Genomic DNA, 14,032 nt, shown 5'->3' with positions numbered 1-14,032 from the left:
CCCCCAAGACTCTCTACAGGGCATTGCTCTTCCTTCCCTTCAAACAGGAGTGGATGACCTCCTCCAGGAAGCCTACCCTCACCCTCCCCACTGAGCTCCAAAAGGAGGGGAGGGCCTGGCCCCGGAGCAGGGTGTGACAGTGGGGCTGGCACTTGCAAGGGTGTGTGCATCTCTTCCTGTCATCGCAGGGGTTGTGCACTTGTCTTCTGCTGAGAAGCCCAGGGCTGAGAAACCACTGGTGGACACCGGATTCTCGCCCTCTGGCCTAGAGCCACAGCACAGGCAGAGAGACTGGAGTCAGGAAGGGGTCTAAGGCCTCTTCAGCTCTGACAGCCTGGGGACAGTGAGTCAGGCAAAGCCATTCTCTGCTCTGGGCTTCAGTTTCCCCACCTGTGACATGGGTGGCTCTGGGCCAGTGCCCAGCAGTTCCCTGATTGCTGGTTGTGGAGTGAGACAGCTCAGACAGTGCTCTCAGGCACCCAGTGGCAACCCTGTGTTAGAGGCCAGAGCATGGCTACTGTCTCCAGAAGTGGGGCAGGGCACCCAGTCCTCGTCCAGCTCAGCCCAGTGTCCTGGTGGGCAGGCTCGGAGGGTTTGGCAGCCCAGATGGGACAGTTTTTTTGTTTTTTGTTTTTTGGTTTTTGTGGTATGCGGGCCTCTCACTGTTGCGGCTTCTCCCGTTGCGGAGCACAGGCTCCGGACGCTCAGGCTCAGTGGCCATGGCTCACGGGCCCAGCCGCTCCACGGCATGTGGGATCTTCCCGGACCAGGACACGGACCCGCGTCCCCTGCATCGGCAGGCGGACTCTCAACCACTGCGCCACCAGGGAAGCCCGGGACAGTTTTGATGCGGTGAGCAAGGAGGCAAGATTTCAAAGTGATTCCTCTTGTTTTGTCCAGGGCTCACCGTGTGTGGATCATAGATTTTTATAAAAGTCAACCAAAGGGCCACAGAGAAGAGAGAAGGAAGGAGGGAGGGAGGAAAGAAAGAAGGAAAGAAGCCATTTATTCATGAGGCCCAAGGGGTGGGGACAGAGATGCAGTCACAGGCCAGTGCAGCCTGATGGGGAGAGATGACAGCCCCGCAGAGCTGTGCAGAGAGAGCCTGTGCAGGAGTCTCGATGTGCTCCCCTCCATCCCACAAACTCCAGGCCACTGGTGTCAGCGACTCGAGTGGAAGACGAGCTGTCCCCAGCACAGCCTCCCCTGGGCTCCCTGAGAGCAAAGGCGGTCACAGGTTACAGTGGAGGGGGGGCAAGCAAGGCTGCGGGATGTCGGCTGAGAACTGGAATTGGTGGAGTTGGAGAGGTGGCAACAGGGGATCTGGATGACAGAGGCAGGAGGGGGACAATAGGGCTGAAATCAGCAGAGGTGCCAAAGGTGGTAGCAGGTTTGGAAGGGAGGGTGGTAGGTCTCACCTGGGGCAAGAGGTTCAGCTGGACATGATGTGCTTGACAAATGCTGAAAAGAAGGAAAGAGTGAGCAGCAGGGGTTCGGCCCTGGGTAGCCAAAGGTGGGGACCTAGGATCCTAATGCCCCACTCCCGCCAGCAGACTCCCTGCCCTGCTGAGTTTACCTTTGTAGTTGATGCAGCCATTGGGATCCTCTTGCCCAGCCATCAACTTCTCCACCTCATCTTCTGTCAGCCTTTCACCTGGCAGGAGTGGAAAGCTGAGTCAGCATTGTTGAGGTGTGAAGGGTGGGGGGCCCCCTGAGCCCCTCTGGATGGTGGGTGTGCCTCTCCAGTATTCCCACACCTCATATTGGTAGACACAAGGCCTGGGCTGTCACCCCGATTTCTGAAACCAGAAGAATCAGTGACAAGTCAAAAAGGGCAAGGCCTGGGGTGCAGGCCTGGCACTGCCTCCGAGCCTGGGCTCTGTCTGTAACAGTGCCATTTTGTTGTTCAGGTCACCAGCACATACTGTCCTCTGTCCTCAATAGGCTGGCGGGACTCCCTCCATCAGGAGTAGGCCAGGTCCCCCATCTCCCTGGAAGCAGGGACAGCCCTTCAAGGCTAGAGGAAGGATGCATAAAATAGAGCTGGGGACCTTAGGGGATGAGCATGGAGGAGACCAAGAGACACCACCACTATTCCCCAGACAAGTCTGGCACTTTCCTGCCTCTGTGCTTTTGTAAGTGTTGTGTTGTTTCCCCCACTGGAATGCCCACTGCAGTTTCCCTCACACCTCCTAGCCCCCAGTCTCACACACACACACACACACACACACACACACACACACACACACACCAGCACAGGGCTGAGCACACAGTAGGTACTCAGTAAATGTTTGGTGCAGGAAAAGTTCACTTTGCACAGACACAATTGGTGCTCAGTGAACATTTGCCGTAGGAAAATTTCTCTTTGAGAAAGGAACGCTCCTGCCAGCCAGGCACCTGACAGCGGGGGTCAAGATGCCCAAGAGGCAGGCACAGTACCTCCTTGGCTCTGGAATTTGACCTTGAGGCAATGAACACAAGGACTGGATTGATCCCCCTGGATGTACCGCTCTGCCCCACCCTGTCCCCAGAGCTGTTCCTATCCCCCTCCAGTTCTGTGAGCTGCACCAGCTGGCTTTCTTTATTCTCCACCTAAATTTCTAAATTCCCCACATTTCTGTCACCTGCCATCGAGGCACCTTGACTGCATCACCCTCCATTTCACAAGTGAGAAACAGGCCCGGTGGGTGGCAGAGTGCTTTCTCCCGGATGCCCCAGGAAGGAGACAGTGGGGTGGGGAGGAGGCTGCCCTCACCCAGCGTGGCCAGCACGTGGCGGAGCTCGGCGCCCATGACCGTGCCATTGCCCTCCTTGTCGAAGACCCGCAACCCTTCCACAAAGTCCTCGTAGGTGCCCGTGTCCTTGTTCTTGGAGATGTGCTGGAGCATGGGCAGGAACGTGTCAAAGTCCATCATCTTGGAGTGAAGCTCTGTGGAGAGATGGCCCAAGCATCAGGCTCTGAGGGGCAGATGGGCACCCCTCCCCTGTGTCTGACAGTGAGGAGCTATTGCCCTCACCCAGCTCCCAATGCACTTTACACCAGTTAGTCATTTACAAAGCACTCCTCTGTCACAAGGCACTTTACAGTCGACTGAGAAATGCATTATTTACGTTGTCCTTTGCTGTTCACAAGGACAGTGGCACGACAGTGGGCTCTGACTAGCACCTCTGCTCTTCTCTGGGGGAACAGTTCTCTCTAGCGTCTCTCTATTTTTCTTATCAAGCCCGCTCTCTCCACACCTGTGATTGGTCAAGAGCAGCTGGGCCGATCAGAGACCTTCTCTGGGACTTCTGTACCTGTGGTGAGGGCTTGGGTCTCACTCCTCCTTGGGGCAAAGCAGGCAACCCTCTCTGGCCATGGTGGTGAGGGAAGCTGGCCCTGCCCCACAGAGGAATGCCCAGGAGGCCAGGAAGGACAGGGAGAGCATATGGGATGCTGAGGCCAGGCACACCCTGGCCTGCCCTCACACCTGCCACTGAAGCTAGTTTGCGCTGTTGTCAGTCCCCTACGACCAGGAGGCCTGGCAAATAGGCATGGGCCCAGATGGCATAGGAACTATCACTGCTCGTCACCTTGTCAGCATCACCGGAGACTGGCCTCCAGGTCCTCCTCCAGACAATGGGAGGATGTTAGGAGAATGCACAGCAGGGGAGCTCCCATGTTGTCCCACCAGCGATGGCAGCCCACCCCGGTGGTCTCCCCCGGGTCTGGCACTAATGGGGACGTGTCAGGCTGGGCGTACCAACCTTCCTGCTTTGGCTTCCCTAGGACTCGGAGCACCTCGGCCTGTGTAGGGTTCTGGCCCAGCGCCCGCAGGACATCTCCACACTGCCCATACGTGATCTTCATCTCACACTTGGGTGTGCGGTCGTACAGCGTGAAGGCTTCCTTGAACTCTGCCAGGAGAGGGCGTGAGCTGCGGACACTTCTAGAGTCAGCCCCCCCCGACTCGCCCCACACTGCAGGGGAGGGCTCTCAGCCTGGGGGACCCGGGCCCCAACCCTGCAGCCCCTGGCTCAAAACCCCCACTCACCTTCAATCTGCTCCGGTGTAAACTCGATCTGAAAGGAGACCCCCAAAGATTCTGAGTGTCTGGTTCAGAGGATGGGGCCAGGCCTCCTCCTGGTCCCTCCGTGTCCGGACCAGGCCTCAACCCCTCAGCTGCCCCAACCCGTCCACATTCCAGGACTCCAGCTTCCACTGCCCAGGACCTCCTGCAGTCCACCTTGACTCCCTCCTGCCTCCTTACCCCTCCCCCCAGCCCACCTGAGGACCTTGGGTCTGCATGTGCCCAGACCCTGACACCAGGTAGGCCTCATCAGGCAGGAGAAGGGGTGAAGAGGGAGGCCTGGTGCCCTGAATCCCCAGCCCAGGGTGGGCCTTACCTGAGGCCCCTGGTCCTGGACAGACGTGCCTGAAGCACAGACTGGCTTTGCCAGCTCTGCCAGGCCTGGGGCCCAGTGGGCAGGACTGTCCACATAAGTGAGACGGGAGGCCTCATCTCACCAGGGCGGGGGCGGGAGGTGGCAGGAGGAACAAAGGCAAGGGGGCAGGCCAGAGAGCCCTGTCAACATGAGAACATATTTGCAGGAGCTGGTGCGTGTGCGGTGTGCATGTGCGTTCACACACCTGTGGGTGCATCTGTTTGCATGTGTCTGCCCCCCACAGAGCCCTCAGGCTGGGCGCTTTCGGTCACGTGGCCCTGCCTACACCTGAGTCTTACACAGTCCCATCCATAAGCGCAGGGCAGCCCCCAGCGTGGCACAGCAGGGGGCCAGGGCCCAGCAGTTGAGTGTTTGCTGAGGCCACATCAGGGCCACCTGAGGTCAGGAGGCCTCCTGGGACCTGGTTTCCCCCTCCTCACTTGGATACCAGGTCTATTTTTATCACTGCAGTCACTCGCCCCAAGGTCAAGGTCGCCCAAGGGAAAGGAGCTTGGGGGAGGGGGACTTGACTGGCGCCTAACCCACTGTTGCTCTCCTGGTGTCCCCTCCACCATCCTCCGTAGTGCACACCAGTGCAGAGGGGGATCCTGCCCCTGCCACCCTGCTGCGTTGTCCCTCCCAACCCTCTGGCTTAACCCTGTGTTGGGAAGACCAAGTTGTTGTTCCTGGCCCTGCCGAGAGCTCTCTCCACCAAGAAGCCTGCTGAGATTATGGGCCCTGGGCCCCTGGCACAGCTTTCTGCTGGGGTCACGGGAGAGGCCTCACTAGTTCCTCTGTTCAGAGGGTAGTCTGTGCAGCCTCAGATCCGGTGAGACCACACAATGCCACCTTGGGCCCTAGGGTTGTCTGACCCTCACCAGGGGGCCTGTGGGACACAAACCTGGGGTCTGGGGATGGTCAGGAGTCAGAGTCAACTCCAGGGAGCACTTGCCATGAGTGGTTCCCAACAGCCTGTGAGGAAGACTTATTGTCCCATTTTACAGTTGAGGAAACCAAGCCTTAGAGCAGTGATGGGAATGGAGCAGAGTTGGGATTTGAACCCGTGTACTGAGGGACAAGGTAGGTGCCTCCAGGAAGGGCTCAGGAATGGAGATGGATCTGTGCAGATGGGCTGCAGTTCTTGCTGGGGACCGTGAAGGGCTGGGAGGGCTCCATGGGGCCCCTCAGCCAGCAGCAGCCAGGGCAGCAGTGGCCAGTGGCCAGCCAAGAACAGGCAACAGGCTGGACACAGCTACGTGCCACTATGCAGACGCCGCAGGTGGGAGTCAGGGCTCATTCTCCAGGTTTAGACTCTGAGAAAGGCTTTCAAGCCAAGCCGGGGAAGGGCTCCTGGGGCCACTGGTCACAGTTCCAAGACCAGCTTCCTCCATGACCTACCCAGACTGGCTCAGTATCGCCAGCTCAAAGCTGAGGCCCCACCAGCTCTGGGGCTCAGGGACCTTGGCAGGGGTGAGTGTGATCCAGCCTGGACAGGAGCCCTGCTTCCCTTTACTCCCCACCCTGTCCACCCTGGGGAACTTGGTATGGACTTAAGACCCCAGAGCTGGACAAGAAAGATCCCTGCCTGGCTGCAGGGGGGAAGGGCACAGGCAGGTCCAGGATTCCCCAAGGATGTGAGGTCCAGGGAAAAGGACAAGGGAGAGCCAGTTTCCAACCACCAAAAAGATAGTCCCTTCAGCAGCACTGGGGGAGTCCTGCCTGATGTCTGACCACAATCCCTCCTGCTGCAACCCTCCTGATAGTTCAGTACTCACTTTCTGGAGCCTGGTCTTCCATGGGGTAGATCCACTCTGGGATTCACTTACCTACCCTGCCCTTCCCACCGAAACCCAGCTCCCACACCCACCTTGACCTTGGAGACATCAAACTCAGGTTCCTTGGGGGGCTCTGGTACAGGTGCGGGTGCGGGTGCAGGTGCAGGTGTGGAAGCTGGAGCTGCCTTGGCGGCTGCCTTGGGCTCATTCTTCTTGAGCTCTGGCTTTTTGGGAGCCATGGAGGTTGTAAGCAGAGAGGGACGTGGAGAGAAGGAAGCAGAGAGCTGGGTAGGTGAGCCTCCCGTAACTGGCCTTTATCCTGCCTGGACACCTCATGACCCCAGCCCCACCCCTGCAGGGCACAATGGGGACAGGGCCATAAAAGGACATTGGCTAGGCTCAGGGGCTATTTTGGGGCCTGGGGGGGCATTGTTCAGGCTCAGGAATGGGTGGAGGAGAGGGAGGGCTCTCCTTTCCTCCCAATCACCTGTTGGGGAGAGAGTGGGGGAGGGTAGGACAGAGGTCACTGCTCAGCCCCCACACATACCCTCAAAAGCACATGCACGGGCTTCCCTGGTGGCGCAGTGGTTGAGAGTCTGCCTGCTGATGCAGGGGACACGGGTTCGTGCCCCGGTCTGGGAAGATCCCACATGCCGCAGAGCAGCTAGGCCCGTGAGCCATGGCCGCTGAGCCTGCATGTCTGGAGCCTGTGCTCCGCAACGGGAGAGGCCACAACAGTGAGAGGCCCGCGTACTGCAAAAAAAAAAAAAAAAAAAAAGCACACGCACACACACAGGGGCCCTGCTGCCCCTCAGCGGGTCAATAAACTGAAAGGGTGCAGAAGGTTGCCCTGAGCATGTGTTGAGTGTTGTGTTGGGGGCAGGAGGACTGGGATTACCTAAGGGCACCCCTTGAGTTAAACTTCCCATCTGTGCATCGAATTCCCATGTGTCTGTGCCCGTGTGTCTACACGGAGGGGGAGAGGGAGGTCTGTGTGTGTCCATGTGTGTTGTCTCCATTTGGCTAGGTGTTTGTATGCAGAGGGGGTCTCTGTGTATCTATGGTGGGAGGGTCTGTGTCCATGTGGGGGATGACCCCCCACCCCGGTCCGCGGGTGTTGCTTCTGTGTGTCTGTGTCTGGGTGTTTATCGTGCCTGCATGAGTGTCTGGTCATGGCTCGCAGGCAGCTGCAGCCCATCTCTGGGAACACCCTAAATGGCAGTAGGATGGACTCTGCTCCCTCGAGGGTGGTCACCCAGCCTAGTTCAACAGCCAAGCAGCCTCCACAGCCTCCCGCATCAGCACCTGCCTGACCCTGAGGTCGGTTTCTTGGGTTCACCCTCACTTCCTATTGCCCCTCTTCCACAGCTCCCCGTTACCCACTTTCCCCACACACCCCAAGGCCTGCTCCCCGCCAGACCCTTGCACACACTGTACCCTCTGCCCTTGCCCCCCTGCTTGGAGCATTCAAGGCTCAGCCGCACTGCACCCTCCTCCAGGAAGCTGTTTCCACTGCCCCATGTTGCCCTCTGCTGACACTTTTGGTGAGGTCCTGAGGGGATCTGCCTCTCTGAAGGACCCCAGGGCACTGGGAGAGGTTTGCCTCCGGGTGCCCGGTCTAGTGTACGCCCCCACCCCGCCACAGTTGCTACCCACAATGCCACCCCAGATGGCAGTGACAGAGGGCAGCCTGCCTGGTCTACCATTTCAGGAGTTGGGGGGAGGAGGGAAGGCTGAGGTGGCATAAGGCCCTTCCAGGCACAGAACTCGGAGAGTGGAGACATCTTGCAAACACATTGGCCTCCATTCCTTGCCCAGTGTCTGTGCCGGGGGGTGGGAAGGAGGTGTTCCCTGTTTGTTTGTGGGGTTTTTTTGCGGTACGCAGGCCTCTCACTGCTGTGGCCTCTCCAGTCGCAGAGCACAGGCTCCGGACGCACAGGCTCAGCGGCCATGGCTCACAGGCCCAGCCGCTCCGCGGCATGTGGGATCTTCCCGGACCGGGGCACGAACCCGTGTCCCCTGCATCGGCAGGCGGACTCTCAACCACTGCGCCACCAGGGAAGCCCCCCTGTTATTTTTAAATGCCTGGAGCCTTTGATAGAAACTTCAGAGGCATTGCCCCCCCCTCCTGGCCCCTGGGGATTTCCCAGGTGTAGGGAGTCACAGGGGGTGGAGCCTGAGGGGAAGATTCACTTGGGCCTCTACCTGGATGACCCCAACGTCCCCCTGCTGAGCCCAGGTCTCTCTCATTCTGTCACTCAGTCTCATGGTGAGGGGAAGAGCAGTCCAGGGATAGGGCTGGGTCCCCTCCTAGCTGGAACACAGGACATTCCTCCCCTCATCTGGAGGGCAGAACACCCCACATCTGGAAATCTGACAACATCCGGCGCTGGGGGAGAGGCAAGTTTTTCACTTTTCTTCCAGATGTCTGGCAAGAGTATTAAGAAAGAAAGGGGTGGAGGAGGGTCCTCAGAGACCAGCCAGAAATACCACAAGAGGAGAAGACAGACAGAGGGGGACACACAGAGAGAGACCTCTGGGCGGCCCCATCACCCAGACCTGCTGACCCTCAGGACAACTGACTGGACACCCTCGAGGGCTCCCACCAGCCACAGGCACAGCCAACAAGACACCACCCAATCCCCTTTCACTCATCATGGGGGAAACCGAGGCCCAGAGCCTTGGACATATGCAGGGGCACCCAGAACCCCAATCTCACTGATGCATCCACACACAATTGGTATCCCTTGGAAACCACTCAGCATCAGTGGGAACAGAAGTAGATGAGTGACATGGGCCTCCTGAGGCTTGGTTCCCAGGTTTGCAGACTCATGCAGCCTGCTAGAGCCACACAGAGCCACCTTCCTCTGCTTGGTGAGGGGGTGTCTTGGTCCTCTTCCTTCGAGCACAGGACAGATACGGTCCTATAGTGGGGACGCCGGGTACAGAGCCATCCTCCACTCCCTCCCCAGGGCTCAGATGGGCCTTTGACTGTCCGAGCTCTGGCTCCTGGAAGCAGCAGTGCCCTAGGCTCACCCCACAGGGCCACTCTCAACCCATAACTAATGCCCAGACCCCAGCAGGGACTCTGCAGGGATCACCCCCACCCCTTGACTGCCAGCAACATGCCTATCGAGGACAGGAGGAAATTAAGGGCTGGGCAGGTGAGCAGGCAGGTGAACAGGAGAGGGGACTTAGTGACAGGGAGAGGCAGGCACTGGGTAGCCAAGACGAGCCACACAAGGCTTGGCACTCACCTCTCTCTCCCAGGTCCCAGCCTGGGCTCCATGCCCCTTAGGAATGCCAGCCCAGCAGACGAGATCCTGGCAGAGCCTTGGGGGAGAGACAGGGGTCTGGATCCCTCTTCTTTGACTCCCCCAGCTCCAGTGTCTGAGTTGTGGCCCAGTCTGAGGCAGACAGCACATCCCAGAGCCCTCTCTGGGGGCAACCACCTTACCTCCCCATCCCCCACCTCAGGAAACTGTGGGCCCTGACTTCTGAGAAGCCCATGAACAGAGGCAGGAGACCCCTGGCTACGCTGGCCTCCTTCTTTGTCCTTTCCAGCCCCCATGCCTTTGCACAGGCTTTCCTCCCTCTGGTGCCCTTGTCTGGGACCCTGGCCATGGCTTGTTCCTTGTCACCTCTGGGTCTCAGTGAGATGTCACCTCCTACGAGAAGCCTCCTCAGACTACCCTGGACCTGACCCCTCTGCCCTGCCTCTCAGCTGGACTCCCCATCCCTGCACACCCTAAAATGAGCTGTTTCCCTGTTATCTTGTCTCTTATGTGTGTCCCCCCTCCCATGAATGCCAGCTGGCATAGGAGGAGTTTTTGGTCTCCCATGGCTGCATATCCGTAGGGTCTAGAACAGAGCCTGGTACACAGTAGGCACTCCATAAATGTCAGATGAGCAAATGTCCCAAACATCTCAATTTACCCACCTCTCACAGCGGGACTGGAACCCTTTGCCAAACCCCATCTCTGGAGTAAGGCAAGGGGAGATTTGCTGACTGACTGACATTACTTGTGTCTGCCAGGGGCACCCCGGAGAGCAATGCAGCCGTTGCTGCCCCTCAGCCCACCTGCCGCACCCCCTTCACGCAGGCCTGCTCTTCATGCCACTCCCCATCCGTTGCTAAGACTCCTCTCAAGAGCCTGAAGTGGTAGGGACCACCGGATGGTATAGGCAGTGACTTGACCATGATGACCAGCCAGCAGGGGGCGTAAAAGGGATAGGAACTGGTCTTTGGATCCTGAACCCAAACCCCAGAAACCGGGATCCCGACCCAGATCCCAGACTCCAAACCTGGAACCTGGAATGCCAAAACCAGGCCACAGACTCAGGCCTCAGAATCCGAACCCCAAACTTAGATCCTGGAACTCAGAGCCCAGGACTGGATTCCGCTCTGGGGACCCAGAGTCCAAAACCTAGGATGCCAAAGCCAGACCTTCAACAAAGACTCCAAACCCTAGATAGCAGGCCCAGGACCCAAGACTCTAAGCCCAGAATCTAGATCCAGGACTCAAGACCCAGGACCCAGGACCCAGGACTCTAAACCCAGACTCCAGGCCTATAAACCCAAACCAAGACCCCAGACCCTGGACCCAGGACAGGGGCTGCCGGCTTTCCAAACGGGCACTGCCTCCTGCCCTGTGTAGACAAGGGTGAAGCAGGGGAGGGGTTAGCTCTTGGCTAACAGCAGGGGTGAGTGCTTGGCAGACCTTCCTGCTAGTGTTCAGAGGGGTATGAGGAATGTCCCTCATCCTGTCAGAGCCAATTTGGGGAACTCAGAATATGGTGGCCACATGGAGGGAATGGTGGGGAGTGAGGAGAGGGATGGATAGGTGAGGCCTGGCTATCCCCTGGGCCCAGGAACCAAAGTCAGGGAAGGAGGGTCAGGCTCCTCACGTGCCCTTGTCCCCCTGGCCGCAGGCTTCGCAGACTGCCCTGGCCCGCGCAGGACCGCCCCTCCTGCCCAAGGCCTTTGGGCTGGGACGCAGGCCCAAACTTCCCGGAGGAGTCAAGAACGCGGCCTGGGCCAGACCCAGAGCCTTAGAAGTAGGTCAAATGTTGCTGTGCAGCAGGTCCTGGGACCCCATCTGGGCATGGGCAGGCCCACGGGCTGCAGCTCACCCACCAGGGCACACGCATATATTCACATAGATGTGGACTCACCACTACACGCCCATAAATACAGACCCTACACAGGGCCGCTACTTCCTGCCCAACTGCTCAGATGAGGGGACTGAAGCCCCAAGAGGGGCAGGAGCTGCCCGGCAACTCTGGATAGAGGTGGCACGAGGCAGCCACGAGGACCCAGAGAAGGAGAGGAATTTCTGCACCATCCCACACCCCTGGAGCCTTGGGTGAAAGTCTGACTCCAAGGAGGACTTCCCAGCAGGGCTGCTCTGCCACCAACAGGATGTGGCCTGCTTCCCGGAGGCACAGACCCAGGCCTTGAAAGATGGGAAGGAGTGGCCAAGGGGGAGGCAGGAGACTTCATATGCTCTTGTGACCCAGGCCGGTCCTGGCTCCTTTTGTCCTCAGTTTCCCCATCTGTACAATGGCCATGGGTGGGGCAAAGTGATCCTGAGTTCGAAAGGCAGTCACTGCCCCTGAGCAGTGATGAGCCCGTCCTCACCACCCCCATGCCACACACAGACAACTCTGTCCTCGGCAGGCCAAACACACCCCTCAGGCCCCTCCTTCTGCCTACTGTGCTGACGGGGACCAGATGCTCCAACCTTGTGGTTCTGGGGGTGGGGGGGGCAGGGCCCAGAGGGCTGGCAGACAAGCCCTGGGTTTGGCCCAGGGACCTATAATCAGCTCCTGCCCCTCTGATCCCGGCCCAGGACTGACGCTTGGGGCTGTGGTGTTCTGGCCGGCTGTGGCCACGGCCGCTATATTTGGGAGCCCAATTGAGGATGAGGGAGGGGTGGGAAGGCAGGAGCCTCCAGGGACCAGTGTCTCACGGGGGACGGGGTGGGGGACACTGTTGGCCAGGCTTGTTCGCTTATGGAAGGAGGGCACAGCCGTGACTTCAGGGGCCCAATCTGAGGGGCGTGCTCTGCTCTCAGGGGCCCGGCCTGGGGGTCATCATCCCTGCCCTCAATGGCTGGTCTAAGGAAGTAGATTGAAAGTCTCAGTACATGAGAAAGGGGAGGGGGGTGCTGACAAGATGCATGGGAGTGGGATAAAGGCTCTCGAAGGGCAAGGTCTGGGGCAGAGGGGTCTGAGATGCGAGGGATAGGAGGAGGGTGTGCCAACGTGCTACGCAAAGGGATGGAGAAAACAAAAGGCCCGGAAGCCGGGATCCAAGGGAAGGGAGTGAGGTGCAGCCCTGGCCCTGGCTTCCCGGTTCTGCCTGCTGGTCTAGCTTCTAGAGGGGCCCAGCCCCTCCCCCAGCATGGCCTGCGGGCTCTCTGAACTGCCCTGGACATTCCCCGCCGTTGGGCCAAACCCTGTACTCTCCCACCAGCAGTTTCCCAAAGAGCAAATATTTATTGTCCTTGGAAGAAAAAAAAGAGTCCCCTTTTAGGATCAGGGTCTGGGAGCTGTTACTGAGGCTTGCAGGGGTTCAGCAGCGGCCTGAGATGACCAGAAACCCGACCTAGAGGCTGAAGGCAGAGGAAGGAGGATGAGCTGGCCTCAGAGGAGAGGGGCCATGGCTGCCCCAGGCTGCTGGGCAGGGTCTCTGCCCAGATCTCCATCTCCCCAAGATTTCCCCAGAATAGGTCTGAGGGTGTACAGACTCTGTCCTCACGGCATGAGGTACGAACGTGTGTGTGAGCGGGTAGATGTGTGCAGTCTGTGTGTGCTCAGATGCATCACTGTGGGCAGGAGGATGGGAACACATGTGTGATCCTATGGGCGTGTGTCACACGAGGCTGTGACCACATGTGTGTAGGAGCACGCCTGGGCACTCCTGGCTCTGTGTGCGTGTCCATCTGGGAGCTTGTTCATCTGTTGGCATGGGGCGGGGTAGGGGCATGTGGACACAACCTCTGTTGAATGGCCAATTCAGTCAAAAATGCCAGTAAATTTAGCAGAGGAAAAAAAACCCTGTCAGTCAGACGAGAAGTCTGAATTGGGTGGTTGTTTGACTGGATGGACCAACTGTCTCAGGCAAACAGTTTGCACTGGCTGGGAGGAGGAACCAGCTCCCCTGGGCCATCATGGAGAAACTGGAGACGGGGACCCCAACTACGGCAGAGACCGACACACAGAGACCAAGACAGAGACAGAGGTGGGGACAGATTCAGAAAGAGTGGAGGGAGGGTTGTTGAGGAGGACCAGAGACAAAGGGAGCTCCCGGGGCAGGATGGAGCTTCCCAGAGCCTACAGACAATGCGTGTGTACACAGCCCTCTGGCCCCCAGTCCCAGCTGCAAGCCGGGTCGAAGGCAGACTCATTCTTTCCTCCCACTCACCCTCAAGCAGCCCAAGGTGGACCAGAAGGGGGCAACAGACTGGGATGCAGGAAGGGAAGGTGGGATGGGCAGCTATGACAAGGAGACAGTGACAGGAATGAAGGCAGTGCAGGGGACCAGGATGGCCGTGGTGGAAGTGAAAGCAGGAGGTGACGGTAGTGATGACAGCAGAAGAGGGAATGGTAGCTGGGAGAGCCTCCCTCCCTGTCCCCTTGCAGACCACACGTAGCTGTGGTGGCCCCACAGACCTAGGGTTGTCCCCAGCCCACCCCAGCGAGCACCAGCTGTGTCCTTGCCTCCAGTGGCCACACAAACACCCTCTGTGGCTCAGGGTGTGGAGCTGCATTGCAAATGGCCCAAGCCCCCAGCCAGGAATAGTTAGGGTCAATTGCCGTACCCGCCT

At 58.8% G+C, this 14,032-nt stretch overlaps 1 protein-coding gene across 2 annotated transcripts; it reads right to left on the bottom strand.

Annotated features, from left to right (window-relative positions):
* Window positions 1-989: 989 nt before the first annotated feature.
* Window positions 990-6,687, bottom strand: MYL3 (myosin light chain 3). Of its 2 annotated transcripts, none has more exons than XM_059076517.2 (7): window positions 6,293-6,687; window positions 4,035-4,062; window positions 3,748-3,897; window positions 2,756-2,929; window positions 1,577-1,654; window positions 1,419-1,461; window positions 990-1,323 (listed from the first exon to the last, which is right to left on the bottom strand). In XM_059076517.2, exons 1-6 carry the CDS (start codon window positions 6,437-6,439, stop codon window positions 1,433-1,435), a joined length of 606 nt encoding a protein of 201 aa, XP_058932500.1. In that variant the 5' UTR covers window positions 6,440-6,687; the 3' UTR covers window positions 990-1,323; window positions 1,419-1,432. The 2 variants fall into 2 exon arrangements, with proteins under 2 accessions (XP_058932500.1, XP_058932499.1); XM_059076516.2 differs by having other exon boundaries at window positions 990-1,215.
* Window positions 6,688-14,032: the final 7,345 nt, after the last annotated feature.

Source organism: Kogia breviceps, chromosome 10, assembly GCF_026419965.1.
Source record: "Kogia breviceps isolate mKogBre1 chromosome 10, mKogBre1 haplotype 1, whole genome shotgun sequence".
In the NCBI taxonomy this organism is placed as follows: Eukaryota; Metazoa; Chordata; class Mammalia; order Artiodactyla; family Physeteridae; genus Kogia; species Kogia breviceps.
Note: the sequence above shows the minus strand (reverse complement) of the source record. Positions and strands in the feature narration are given on the sequence as shown.

Excerpts from the sequence above, each read along its gene's own strand:
- MYL3 (XM_059076517.2), bottom strand. The coding sequence starts at position 6,439 with ATGGCTCCCAAAAAGCCAGAGCTCAAGAAGAATGAGCCCAAGGCAGCC. Across the intron at positions 2,930-3,747 it reads AGGGAAGCCAAAGCAGGAAG|AGCTTCACTCCAAGATGATG; the intron begins GTTGGTACGCCC and ends ATCTCTCCACAG. Across the intron at positions 1,655-2,755 it reads CCACGTGCTGGCCACGCTGG|GTGAAAGGCTGACAGAAGAT; the intron begins GTGAGGGCAGCC and ends CACTCCTGCCAG.